The 12259-nt window shown below is 35.0% G+C and overlaps 1 protein-coding gene across 22 annotated transcripts in view; it reads left to right on the plus strand.

Annotated features, from left to right (window-relative positions):
• Adgrl3 (adhesion G protein-coupled receptor L3) overlaps positions 1-12259 on the plus strand; it is a 777100-nt gene that overhangs the window by 425611 nt on the left and 339230 nt on the right. For all 22 annotated transcript variants that reach the window (XM_029545394.1, XM_029545383.1, XM_029545393.1 and 19 more), the window contains one exon: positions 5331-5440. In XM_029545394.1, coding sequence (XP_029401254.1) covers positions 5331-5440 — 110 coding nt within the window. The remainder of the gene's footprint in view (positions 1-5330; positions 5441-12259) is intronic.

Here is a 12259-nt window from a genome sequence, read left to right on the forward strand (position 1 = left end):
AGTAGCTGGCTGTGATCATCCATTTCGGTGTTTATGAAGGGATGTTTTTAATCACTCTCATGAAATACCATGACGATTGTCTGCGATTTAAGGACAAAACAATAAGCTAGCACAATACATATAATTATATAATATATAATTATATAATATATATATATATATATATATTAACTTATCATTTAGTCCAGATTTTATAAATATATTATTAACATACTATATAGTATAGAAGCATTATACAATGTAGGAGTGTTTTATGAAATAAGTTAGCATACAATATAATATAGGAGGATTTTAGGGAATATATGTTATTATTCTGTGTAGTTGGTTCTGTGAATACTTGCCCCTTCACATTTAGGGAAAAGCAGGATCAGTGTGGGCTGCACTTGCAGATAATGAATTCAAGTAGACATTTCAATTGGTTTGACTCTATATGCAAGTAAAGGAGATTCGGCTTCCAAATGATTCCATATGTAGATGGTAATAAAGGGAGGCAAATTCAATTCCATTTATCTTTAATTGAAAACATTCTTAACTCTAGCCAGCCACTGTTATAGATTTCCAAGATGGAAAGATTATGGCTTAAACATCACCATTATACTTCATGCACCGTTAAAGGATGGCAATTGTTTTCTAAATAATGTGTGTGGCTTTGTTCATTTTAAAGCCCAATTCCAGGGCTATAAGCCCGTGAATCTTACAGAAACAGCTCAGAATGGATGCTGCCTGTGTCTGAGGTATGGTCGGAAAAGAAAGAGCCTGATCAAAGGATGTGCAATTTTAGAAATACAGGATGCAGGTATGCTGCAGATCAAGTTTACAGAATGGTGGTCTCGGTTAACATGTTCTGAAGTTTGCAGTGACAGTAGATCACCGTTTCTATAAACAAAGACGAGTGTGACTCCATTAGATGATCAGTTAGCTTGGTATGCTATATGAGAGAATCCTTATGATTTGTGCATATATTAAAAGGTCACAGCCTATATCTAAACTGTATGCAATTTCATTAGTTCATAAGCTGGCAAAAGGAGATCAACTAAACATAACACAATACAGGATATATGTGAACAATTCTAAGTTTAGCTTACTAGAAGAAAGGTTTTTAACAAAAAGTCTTGGATTTATCCTAGAATATGTAAAGGAGAGTAGTTTTCATGTAATAAAGGACTTGGCGGGTACTTGGAAGAGTTGGGTTTTTGGTTGTTGTTTTGTTTTTTGGTTTTTGGGTTTTTTGTTTGTTTTTTTGCTTTTTGTGTTCAGCATTACTTGGTTTTGTTTTTATGTATATGCTTTTAAATATACATTTGTGCTTCGTTATTTTTCCTTAGTAGGTAGTTATTTCTCTTTCTTCTCTCCAAAGTCTCCCATGTACCCTATCTGCTCCCTCTCAGATTCATGACCTTTCTATTTAGTTGTGATTATCACATACAGACACACAAAGACATGTATACAAATGCAACCTGCTGAGTCTGTTTAGTATTGGCTGTGTGTATATGATTTCAGAGCTGGCATCCATTGATGGAGGTTTTATGGGTGATACTCCATGCCTTTATGTAACGATATTTTCTGCTGTTTCTACCCTCAAACCAGAGAATGTATATGTTGCTTGGTGTCACATTGGTAGTTTCTTTCACACGTGCCCATTTACCTGAACTCAATCCTGTCCCAAAACTACTGACTCATGGCAAGGATAATAACACTGACAGAAATGACCATATCTATATGTACTATGTTTTTGTAATAGGTTCACCAACCCTGTGATATAATAAAATAACCAATGTTATTGATGAGTTTGTTAAGACTCCAGTTTTAAGAGGTTTGTGATTGGTGGTTTATTGCTACTTATTTGTATTCATTCTCCTGGTCCTCTGGCCTCCTGTCTCTTCCCATCCTCATCTGTGAGATAGGTATTCTGAGGTTTGGGCTAAATCAAATTATCAGTGAATACATACCATGTGTGTCCTTTTGGGTCTGGGTTACCTAACTCAGGATGTTATTTTCTAGTTCCATCCATTTGCCTACAAAGTTTGTGACGCCATCATTTGTAATAGCTGGATACTATTCCATTGTGTAAATGTACCACAAAAATACTCAATAAAATTCTCGCACACTGAATCCAAGAACACATCAAAAACGTTCATTCACCATGATAAGTAGGCTTCATCCCAGAGATGCAAGAATGGTTCAATATATGGAAATCCATCAACATAATCCACTATATAAACAAACTCAAAGAAAAAAAAATCACATAATCATCTCATTAGATGCTGAAAAAAAACCTTTAAAAATATATGACACTCCTTAATGTTAAAAGTCTTGGAAAGATAGGGAATTCAAGACATGTACTTAAATATAATAAAAGCAGTATACAGGCTGGAGCGATGACTCAGCAGTTAAGAGCACTGACTGCTCTTCCAAAGGACCTGAGTTTAATTCCCAGCAACCACATGGTGGCTCACAACCATCTGTACTGGAATCCAACTCCATCTTCTGGTGTGTCTGAAGACAGCAACATTGTACTTATATAATAAAATACAAAAACATTTTTTTAAAAAAATCACCAACAGCCATCAAAATAAGTGGAGAGAAACTTGAAGCAATCCCACAAAAATCAGAGAGAAGATAAGGCTGCCCACTCCCTTCTTATTCAATATCATACTCGAAGATTTAGCTATAGCCATTAGACAACAAAAGGACATTTTGGTGGATTTTTAATGACTATTTTTTTTTTTTTTTTAGAATTCTACCTGATATTTATTAGTGTCACCTTACAATGACATTAATGTTACAGTAGAGGTGATATTCATATAAGCTATCTAATGAAATCAAGACTGTAAATAATGTCAATATAAATAATTCCTCAAATATTTCATGATTAGGGTGTTTTCATTTTATTGATGGATTAAGGCTTATTTGAACACATTATTGCAGTCTTTTTTATTCTTTGTTGTTAATCTAAAAATATTTATAGTATAATATTTAAAGAATATTAGAAGTAATTTTTAATTTGTATTTATATTAAAAACAAACAGTTCAGCATCTAAATTTCTCACCTATGAAGATCGGATTTTATTTCTCCCTTCGTATATAGTATATTAGAATGACTTTACTTATGATTTTGAAATTATTATAGAACATGAATTATTCAAAAGCTTTGACTTAGTAGCTGAGGTACCAGCAGAAAACTAAGAGGGAAGATATCTTTCCATTTTGATTTCCCAATCTATCATGTCTTCAAAATATTTAAACACCTAGTACTATGATCATGGTGTGTCTTATACAAAGATTATAATGTGCCTTAGATAAAGAGAACGTTCCATAGATTTCAGCAGACTTGCCTTCCTTTGATATTCAGAACACTATGAGCTAAAATAGTAAGTTTTTCTAAGAGTAAAAATTGTAAGGTAGTTCTGTTTTACCTAAGACAGGGTGCATATATCATCACGTGGGATTTTTAGATGTTGTGCCTCTTCACATATACTGTCTCCTTACACACAAGCTCAACTAAGAAATACATGAACTAAGATACAAAAATAACTAAAATTGTCAATGAAGACTGTTTAAATTTTCTTTGGTGAAGATAATTAATCTACACATAATTTGTGCAATATGTGAACACTGTTTTTGGTTTACTCCAAATATCCTGTAATAATGTGATACATATTCTGTGATTGGACTCTCTTTGTAATAGGAAAGCAGTGTCATTGTTCACTAGTATACTCCAGGACACTGCGTTGTTCTGTGTGTTAAAGGACACTCATATTTACCTGATATTGAGATACAACAGCCTGGCCAAGAGAGCAGATGCCTCATCTATAGTTGAGAGCATTGGAACTTGTTAACTCTTTGGGTTAAATGCTGGGCTAATTATGGTCTTTTATTTTATTTGTTTTACTTGAATTAGTCTCATGTAAATACAATTTTTTTTTTTTTACTCTAAATCAAACTGAGTCTTGTGTCTGCTACTTCATATATATGCCCAGGTCCTGGTTGTCTTCTGAGACATGGGTTGCACCAGGGAATGAAGCCTTAAAGAAAGTGGTAGTAAAAACCTAGCCCTAATGTGAGGCTAAATTTGTTTTCCATACCTGGAATGAATAAGCTAAAACATAAAACAAGTTGTCAGCCTGGCCATTCAAGTACAGGCCATGCCAGTATTATGTGTTCGGGAAACCATTAACCATAGCTTACTGTGCAGTAGTACTGAGGCCATCATGAGCTAGATACTTTTTCAGAGGTGATTGAGTTTAATTATCTGTATTTTTTTCCCTCAAGGATACATCAGCCCACATTGGTTTAATCAAATACTATGCAAGTGACCAAGAGAATATGTCTGTTGTAATAGTAATATGTTTTCATTATCTTCAAAAATGTAAGGCAGGTGAATTTCTGAGTTCGAGGCCAGACTGGTCTACAAAGTGAGTTCCAGGATAGCCAGGGCTACACAGAGAAACCCTACCTCGAAAAACCAAAAAAAAAAAAAAAAAAAAAAAGTAAAGCTCCTCTTGTGATTTACATAATACTGGCAAACGGCATGTAATCTGTGAGGTTGCTGTCATTAATAGATGGAATGTCAAAACATGGATAGTCAGGTCCTTAAAAGGGTGTTACTTGTGCAGTTAATATCAACTGTGCAGAATAAACATATTTCTCTAAGTGATCAATTTTTGACAGTTTAACATTTATTTTTGTGCATGCCTATGCTCACATGTGTTTCAGTACACATTCCATGGTGCAGTGGAATTTCCTTTTACCCTCTACCTGATGATGAGTGTTGGGGATTAAAATCAATTCATCAGGCTTGATTGGCATCACACAGCTTAACCAGCTGAACCATCTCATTGACCCTTAAATACTAAGTTTTTACTGAATCTTTAAGCATGGATAAAGGTTTTAAGGGTAACTTTTCACTCATTTAATGTGAATTTTTATCACACTCATTAAGTTTATTTTACAACGGTCTAAGAAAATATTTAGTTATATTCTGTTAAGTATCATTTTTGGCATGGGAGGAGGTCTTTCCACTTAAATTATCCTGCCAAGTATTCACATTGCCAGTGTCCTAGGGATGACATTGTATTGCCTCAGCAATCCTCAAGTGCTGCTTCAAAATTATGCTCTATTCAATCACATATAACTGACTATGAGGAAAACACACAGATAGATGCTCGTGTTTTATTTTCTAAAGCACACTTCAGATCCCCCTTTAATAAGTCTGAAGTCATATAACCTTCTTTAGTTGTATGTAACTGGAAGGCAAAATAACATCAGTGTTTGGTATTCATGATGATTTAAGCTTGCATAAATTTACTATTTCTTTCTTTTGATTTCAGATGCAATAACAGAACCCAGTGTGCAGTGGTGGCGGGTCCTGATGTATTTCCAGACCCATGTCCGGGAACATATAAATACCTTGAAGTGCAGTATGAATGTGTCCCTTATAGTATGTATATTCCTCTACTTTTCCTTTAAAATATATTACTCTTTAATTTGCATGTATTCTCTGTGACGACATAAAAATATCACATAAATATAAAGAAGGCAAAGGATGTGGCATTTTCAGGTCTAGATCCCCTCCTTCGTTGCTTGTCCCTATGGCATCTAATTTCGATCCTGCATAATTTTGATGATAATGTACATGAATGTCTGTGGTAACAATGTTTTTAATGCAAGAACATGCAATGCCTAAGAAAAGCAAAGACTAGGTAGAATGTGCACACTGGATCTCTTCAAGACTGAGCAAGTAGAAATTGAATGTAAATGTAAACTTTATACTCTTATATCCATCAAAATTGATTTTTTTTTCAGTCCGATGAAAGTAATTATATCTAAGTTTTATGTACTGTCAACCTTTGAAAAATCAGATGTATGTCCATTCACAGGGTACAAACTGGAGAATGAAAGGAGACCATGAATTAAGAAACACCTCAGATTATGTTTTACACAGTCCCAAGGAGGATGTTTGCAGCCTTTAGATCAGTCGTGGTATAGAGCGTGTGTGTTTTTTCTTCAGGAATAATGAAGAATGAAGAATGAAATAATCTAAAATGGAGCGTTTTCTGACTTTTTTATCCCAAGGGAAGATTCATCATCAGAAAAGATTTTTTTTTATCTTACTAGTTAATTATTCATGGGATTTTGTAGTGAAAATCACACAGGAAATCCTGTAGTCTCGTGTTAGGTATTCAGCTCATGCCAGACAGAGAGAGAACACCTGGGATCATAAACAAATCCCAGGATCCAACTTCCTTTGATGTCTCAGAAGGAGGAAAATATCTGGGGATCAGCAGGTTTGCCGTGCCAAGAGACAGCTCTGAGCTTGCTCACCCATGCTTATTTCAAGGAGCAGCACATTACTCATGAGCTGAAAGTGCGCACACTTCAAAAATAGAGAGAACTTTGGCCAACAAGAAAGGAATTATAATTTGAAAATAATAACGAAGAAGTTTAAGATTTCATTTTTAAGTCATTATAGCATGACTGGATAGTGTGAATTCAATGCATCACATGCACTTAATATTCTTTGTTCTAAAAGATGCGTTTAAGTATATAGGTTTAATTGAACTCTCAGTTGGGTTTCATATATTATCATCTCCACAGGGGCCTTTTTGAAGAGTATAAAATTCCTAGTGACCATTTTTTGGTTGACCAGTGATATTTTAGGGAATGAAATGCATAAACTATCTTTGAACTGAGACAGTTATACGTTGCTTGCATAATGAGATCTTGGTGAAGTGTGTAGAATGCAGAGTTAAAGAGACATTTTATGAAAGAAATACACAATAGGAAAGATTTTCTTTCTAAAATAGTTCTGTAAAACCTACATTAATATTCTAAATTTCATACTTTGAAACATGACAGCAGAGATAAAATGTTAGATTGCACTCTTATATATATATATATATAATTTGGTAAAGATATGAAATATTTCACAGCTGCCTCGTTGCTCTCCTGTATTTCATCAGCTTTCTTTGAGAATGTGAAACAACTCTAAAAGCTTCTTCCAGATTCATTCTGGAATGTCCTCTGCAGAAATCATGTCCATATAAATAAGACGTTGCTCACACTGTTTTAAAAAGCTGTACTTTAAAACCATATCTTTTCTCTCATAATTTGTTAAATATGGAAAACGTGATCCTTTAATATCTATATTTGGAGGTTGCTAATAATCAGAATATTTTCTGGCTGCTTTAAAAATACTTCTTAGTATGTTATTTATCTGGTTGTTTTTCCTAATGAAGAACTACAAAGTTAGATATGCCCACTAGCAACTTTATATTTTATGAATTTATAGTGTACATCTGAATTGTGTTTCTATTCTCTTCAATATACTTGTTTTAGAGGGTTATAGAGAGTTGGAATGCATTTCACAAGCTAAATATGATTTTAGAGAGAAAATCATCCAAAGAAGGCATCACCTGGGTCTAAGATGCTGCTGAGGTGAGGGAGTGCTTGCTGAGAATGCAAAGAACCATGGGATTGATCCCTAGAATTCAAACACAAGGAGATGGAAACCAGGGGATCAGAAGGTCAAGGTGATCCTCAAGTATATAGCAAGTTCAGGGCCAGCCTGAGATACATGAAACCCTCGCTCAAGAGAAGAATTAGAAAACATCAAAAATTGTTGGCATTGAGTTCCAGGACAGCCAGAGCTATACAGAGAAACCCTGTCTCGAAAATCCAAACAAACAAACAAACAAACAAAAACTTGTTGGCGGCAAGTTGCTTTCATTTAACAGGACAATGAATCATGGATTCCTAATACAATCTGATTACTTTAAAAGTCACCAATTTTTCAGTCCATGCAAGCATTATCATGTTCTAGCTTTCCCCCTGTAGACTTTATATGATCCACTAAGGACCGATTTACATTAATATGCAACTCTTTCTTAAACATGAAATGAAACGCATGCTTTTCTGGATACTGGAGTCACTTGCTCAGCATTACTAAGGTCTATTGATGCTGCCACATGCCATTCATCCCAGGGGTTAAAGCTTAACATACATTAGTGTATTCATGAACATACATTAGCGTACTCACTCTCACAAGTCTCCTTGGGAATGATGAACATCACCATTTCACTTGCAGAGGAACCTTATGCTCAGCATGTTAGATACGTGCCCTGTGTGCAGTGTAACTAGAAAAAGTCAGAGCTAAGACATTATCTGCCTCCAATACCCTCTCATAAGGAGCTGTAATATTTAGCCTTATAGATTTTCTGTTGATATTTTTACACGATATTTTATTTTATTATACCTTTTTTTAAATCTTCCTACTCAGTTATGCCATGTATGTGGTGAATCCAAGGGTTGCACAGATCCAATCCTGTCTTCACAATCTCTTAGTTATTTATTAAAGGGTTTGTATTCTTGTTAGCTTTATTTACTTTATTTATTAAATAAATTGAATATTTATTTTATTTTATAAAGAGTAATAAAATCGCCACAAGCTTGTATTTCTAAATACAACATAAAGCTAGCTTGTGTCTCATAGAAATGCTACCTGTAACTTATAATGAGCTTCTTATCTAGAGTGAATTAATAAATAGGTTTTTGTTTATATTAGAGAAAACTTTTGAAACCTGCTGTAACTTGAGATTTTATGGTTTAAACATTACACTTGAAATTTCTATGCAACAGTTAAACAGACAATCCACATAAGACCATAGCCTATTTGCTAAACAGATGACTATTTTCAGTTCCATTTTAAACTTAAGAGCATAAGCTGTGGGCTGTGAGCATAGCTCCCTTTGTTAAATGCTTGGTTGCTAAGTCTAAGGACCTGAGGTCAATCTGCTTTCATTTGCAACCTGGTGCTGGTCAGGCAGATGGAGATAAGCAACTCTCAGGGACTCTTGGGTCAGAAAGCCTTGACTTCAAAGTCAGTTCCAAGGGAAAGAACCTGTCAACAGAGCATGGCATCTGAGGATAGCTACCAGGGTTATCTTCTGACATACACACACATACACATAAATGTCTACTCATATCCCACGTACATATATAGTCAAGTACACATGAGTGTCAATGTAACACACTCATGCACACACTCAAATACACAAACACAAACAAACACACTCACAAAGATCACAAGCTATGTAACATAAAATCTACATTGTTCTATGCCATAGAATTCCATGCATGACAAGGTTCCAGATATAACTATGGTTCTATAATGCTTCCAATGAGTCCGCAACTTTCCTCCTGCTCAGTACATTTACTGTACCTTTTATGTGCTTAGATGTGCTCAGATACACAAATGCCATTTTGCCACATCTGCAAACCTTACTTGGTACATGCTACATGTATGTAGTCTAAGATAAAAAGTCTATAGCATACAGGGGCATCAAAGATTCTACTCTCTATGGTTTTGTAAGCTTACTCAGTGACATTCACTCGATCACAGATTAAATAATGATGCATTTCTCAGGATGCATCATCACTGTTGTAACAAACAGTAAATTTTGAAGCTATAAAAGTTTTCTTCTTAATAGTTGATAGGAAGAAGAAATATTATAATTTCCTTACATTGGGCTCATTAATGATGTATTACTTAATTTTCCATTGTTGTGATGAACACCACAGCTAAAAACAGCTTTTAGAGGAAAGAATTCATTTCTTTTTACAGCTTACAGGCCATCATGCAGGAAAGTCAGGATAGAAACTTAAGGCAGGAACCTGGAGACAGGAACTAAGGGAGAAGCCAGGGAGAAAGGCTACCAACTGGCTTATTCTCTAAGACTGGCCTGGCTTGCTTTCTTATAACACCCAGGACCAACTGCCAAGTTGTATAATTGTTCATGGTGGTATAGATCCTCCCTTGCAATCATTAATCAAGGAAGTGCCCAACAAATTTGCCTACCCAAAATCTGATGGGGACACTTTCAAATGAGGTTTCTGAGTCTTGTGTCAAAAAGAGCAAAACTTACCAGGAAATCCTGTGTGTAAATCACAAGCAAATATTGACATTTCAAACATTTATTTACTTATTTGTGTGTGTGTGTGTGTGTGTGTGTGTGTGTGTGTGTTGTGACTACCTACATGCATACAACATTAAATGTGTGGAGATCACAGGATAATTTGTAGGAGTTCATTTTTGTCTTCCATATTGTGGATCTTAAGTCATCAAACATGGCGGCAGGCAATCAGATGCACTGAGTTATTTTACCGGTCCTAAGCTGTTTATTTTTATTTATGTCTATGTGTGTATTTCTTTATGTGCGGGTCCCATGTGTGGGTGTGCCTGTGGAGGTCAGAAGGTGTTAGATGCCTAGAAACTAAGATGACAGGCAGTTGTATGCCAACTGATATGGGAGCTGGCATCAGATCTTGAAGAGCAACAATTGAACCAACTTTTTGTAGCCTGCAAAATTGAGTACGATAATTTTTAGGGTTAACAGAAACATGTAGAAAATATTATTAATAATAAAACACATTAGAGGTAATGTAGATTACAATTCAGCTGTGTTTATTGCATTAAGTAAGGAAAGTAAACTAGCTGGGAAATGCTTGTAAAACTGATGGTCAAGCCCAGTTCCCTGACCATAATCGATGCTCCATGCTCCACCACTGAACTCTATTCCTTGCTCTCAAATTATAATATTTGTAACAGAATTCAAGAACTCAATAAATAGCTATAGTTGAACAATAATTTTACCTAAAACTTTAACCTAATTAATTGTATAATATCACTATCTTTTGAAGATGCCTTTGGGGGGGAAGAAAGAAAGAAGAAAGAAAACAGAAATGAGTGACTGCAGAAACCTGGAAAGTTTGTCTCTGTGGGTGTTTTTGTACTGTTTTTCACATCCTCTGTGTTATATCTAACCTTTACTAAGTCATCTTAACTCATTCTGTCCTTCGTTGTCTGTGTTCATAGGTACTCTGTTTTTAATGAAATTTGGGCCAGGTGAATCAATACTCGTTTCTGTTCTTGTCACACACTAGTTCCACTGTGGCTTTTATAAGAATCTGTGTTTTCTTTTAAGGTCTAATTTTCCTCCTTAGCAGGTATTTTCTTCGCAGGAAAAGCCCCAAATAATGAGAGGGTTACATCTGGCCATTTACCAACATTCATTTGATCCCCTTGCCCCCTTCCTATCCAGCTCCCTCCTGTTCTGACCTGAATTGGAGTTGGGACTGCAGCATCTTCCAGTAGAGCTGCCTTCATTTAGCTCAGCTACAGGGACCACTCGTTTAAGGGAGAAAAGAATAAAACAATGAACCTCCCACTCCAAGTATTCTGAAGAGAGAATTTTTCCTTTGTATCCTGCTGACAAATCGAGTTTCTTCCTGAGGCATACAATTTCATGCACATTAACCACTAGAAGTGCCTGTCTACCCTCAAGATCCTGCTTTTCTCCCCAGCTCTTTGTTTCTGTCTTTTAGAACTGTGAAGCACACGTTTCATATTCGTGCAATCTCTCCTGGTGTTTTTGCTAAGAAATTAAAGAAGGGTACACATCATTTGGAGAACTTCTACACAACTGAGTTTGATTAAAGCAATCTATAGCACTTAAGGCTCTCCTGCTATTCACATTAGCCATCCTATAGGGACATGGGTATTATCTTTATGAAAAGACATGAATAAGGAGCATTACTGAAAATTAATATTTAAAATAATTATATAATTTTTAGTTTTGTCTCTTTAACAGTAAGAAAAAGGCACTACAATTTTAGTATTCAAATTCCAACTTTTTATAAAGTGATGTAATACTTTTAAGTAATTACTTTTGCAAGTAATGCTCAAATTGATGCATATTTTAATGCACACTTCAGTTTTTAGTATGATAGTAAGTGGTTGCATGTTTCTTACCTTGGTGTCCTGAAATTAGCCAGTACTGTCAATTTTTGAAAGTTAATAAATACTAAAACTTATTTCAGTTTCCAATACCTCAATTCCTTTTCAGTCATATAGTAGATATTCAATAAATATGCATTGAGTGATTTAAAGGAGATTCAGGTCAAATGGCTCCTCAAAAAGTATTATTGTTTATCACTAGATGAAAAAATTACAAGAAACCCTTGTCTGCCAATTAGATGTTACTAATTTAACTAAAATATTTTAATAAAAATCAGGATCATGTAAATACTAATTTCACACACACAAAAAGATTGATAGAAAAAACAACTTACCCTTTCTTTCCTTCCATACGTTTCTCACTAGCAGCAGTGATTCTCACTAGCAGTAGTGATTCTCACTAGCAGTAGTGATTCTCACTAGCAGTAGTGATTCTCACTAGCAGTAGTGATTCTCACTAGCAGT

The sequence above is a fragment of the Mus pahari genome, chromosome 13, assembly GCF_900095145.1.
Source record: "Mus pahari chromosome 13, PAHARI_EIJ_v1.1, whole genome shotgun sequence".
In the NCBI taxonomy this organism is placed as follows: domain Eukaryota; kingdom Metazoa; phylum Chordata; class Mammalia; order Rodentia; family Muridae; genus Mus; species Mus pahari.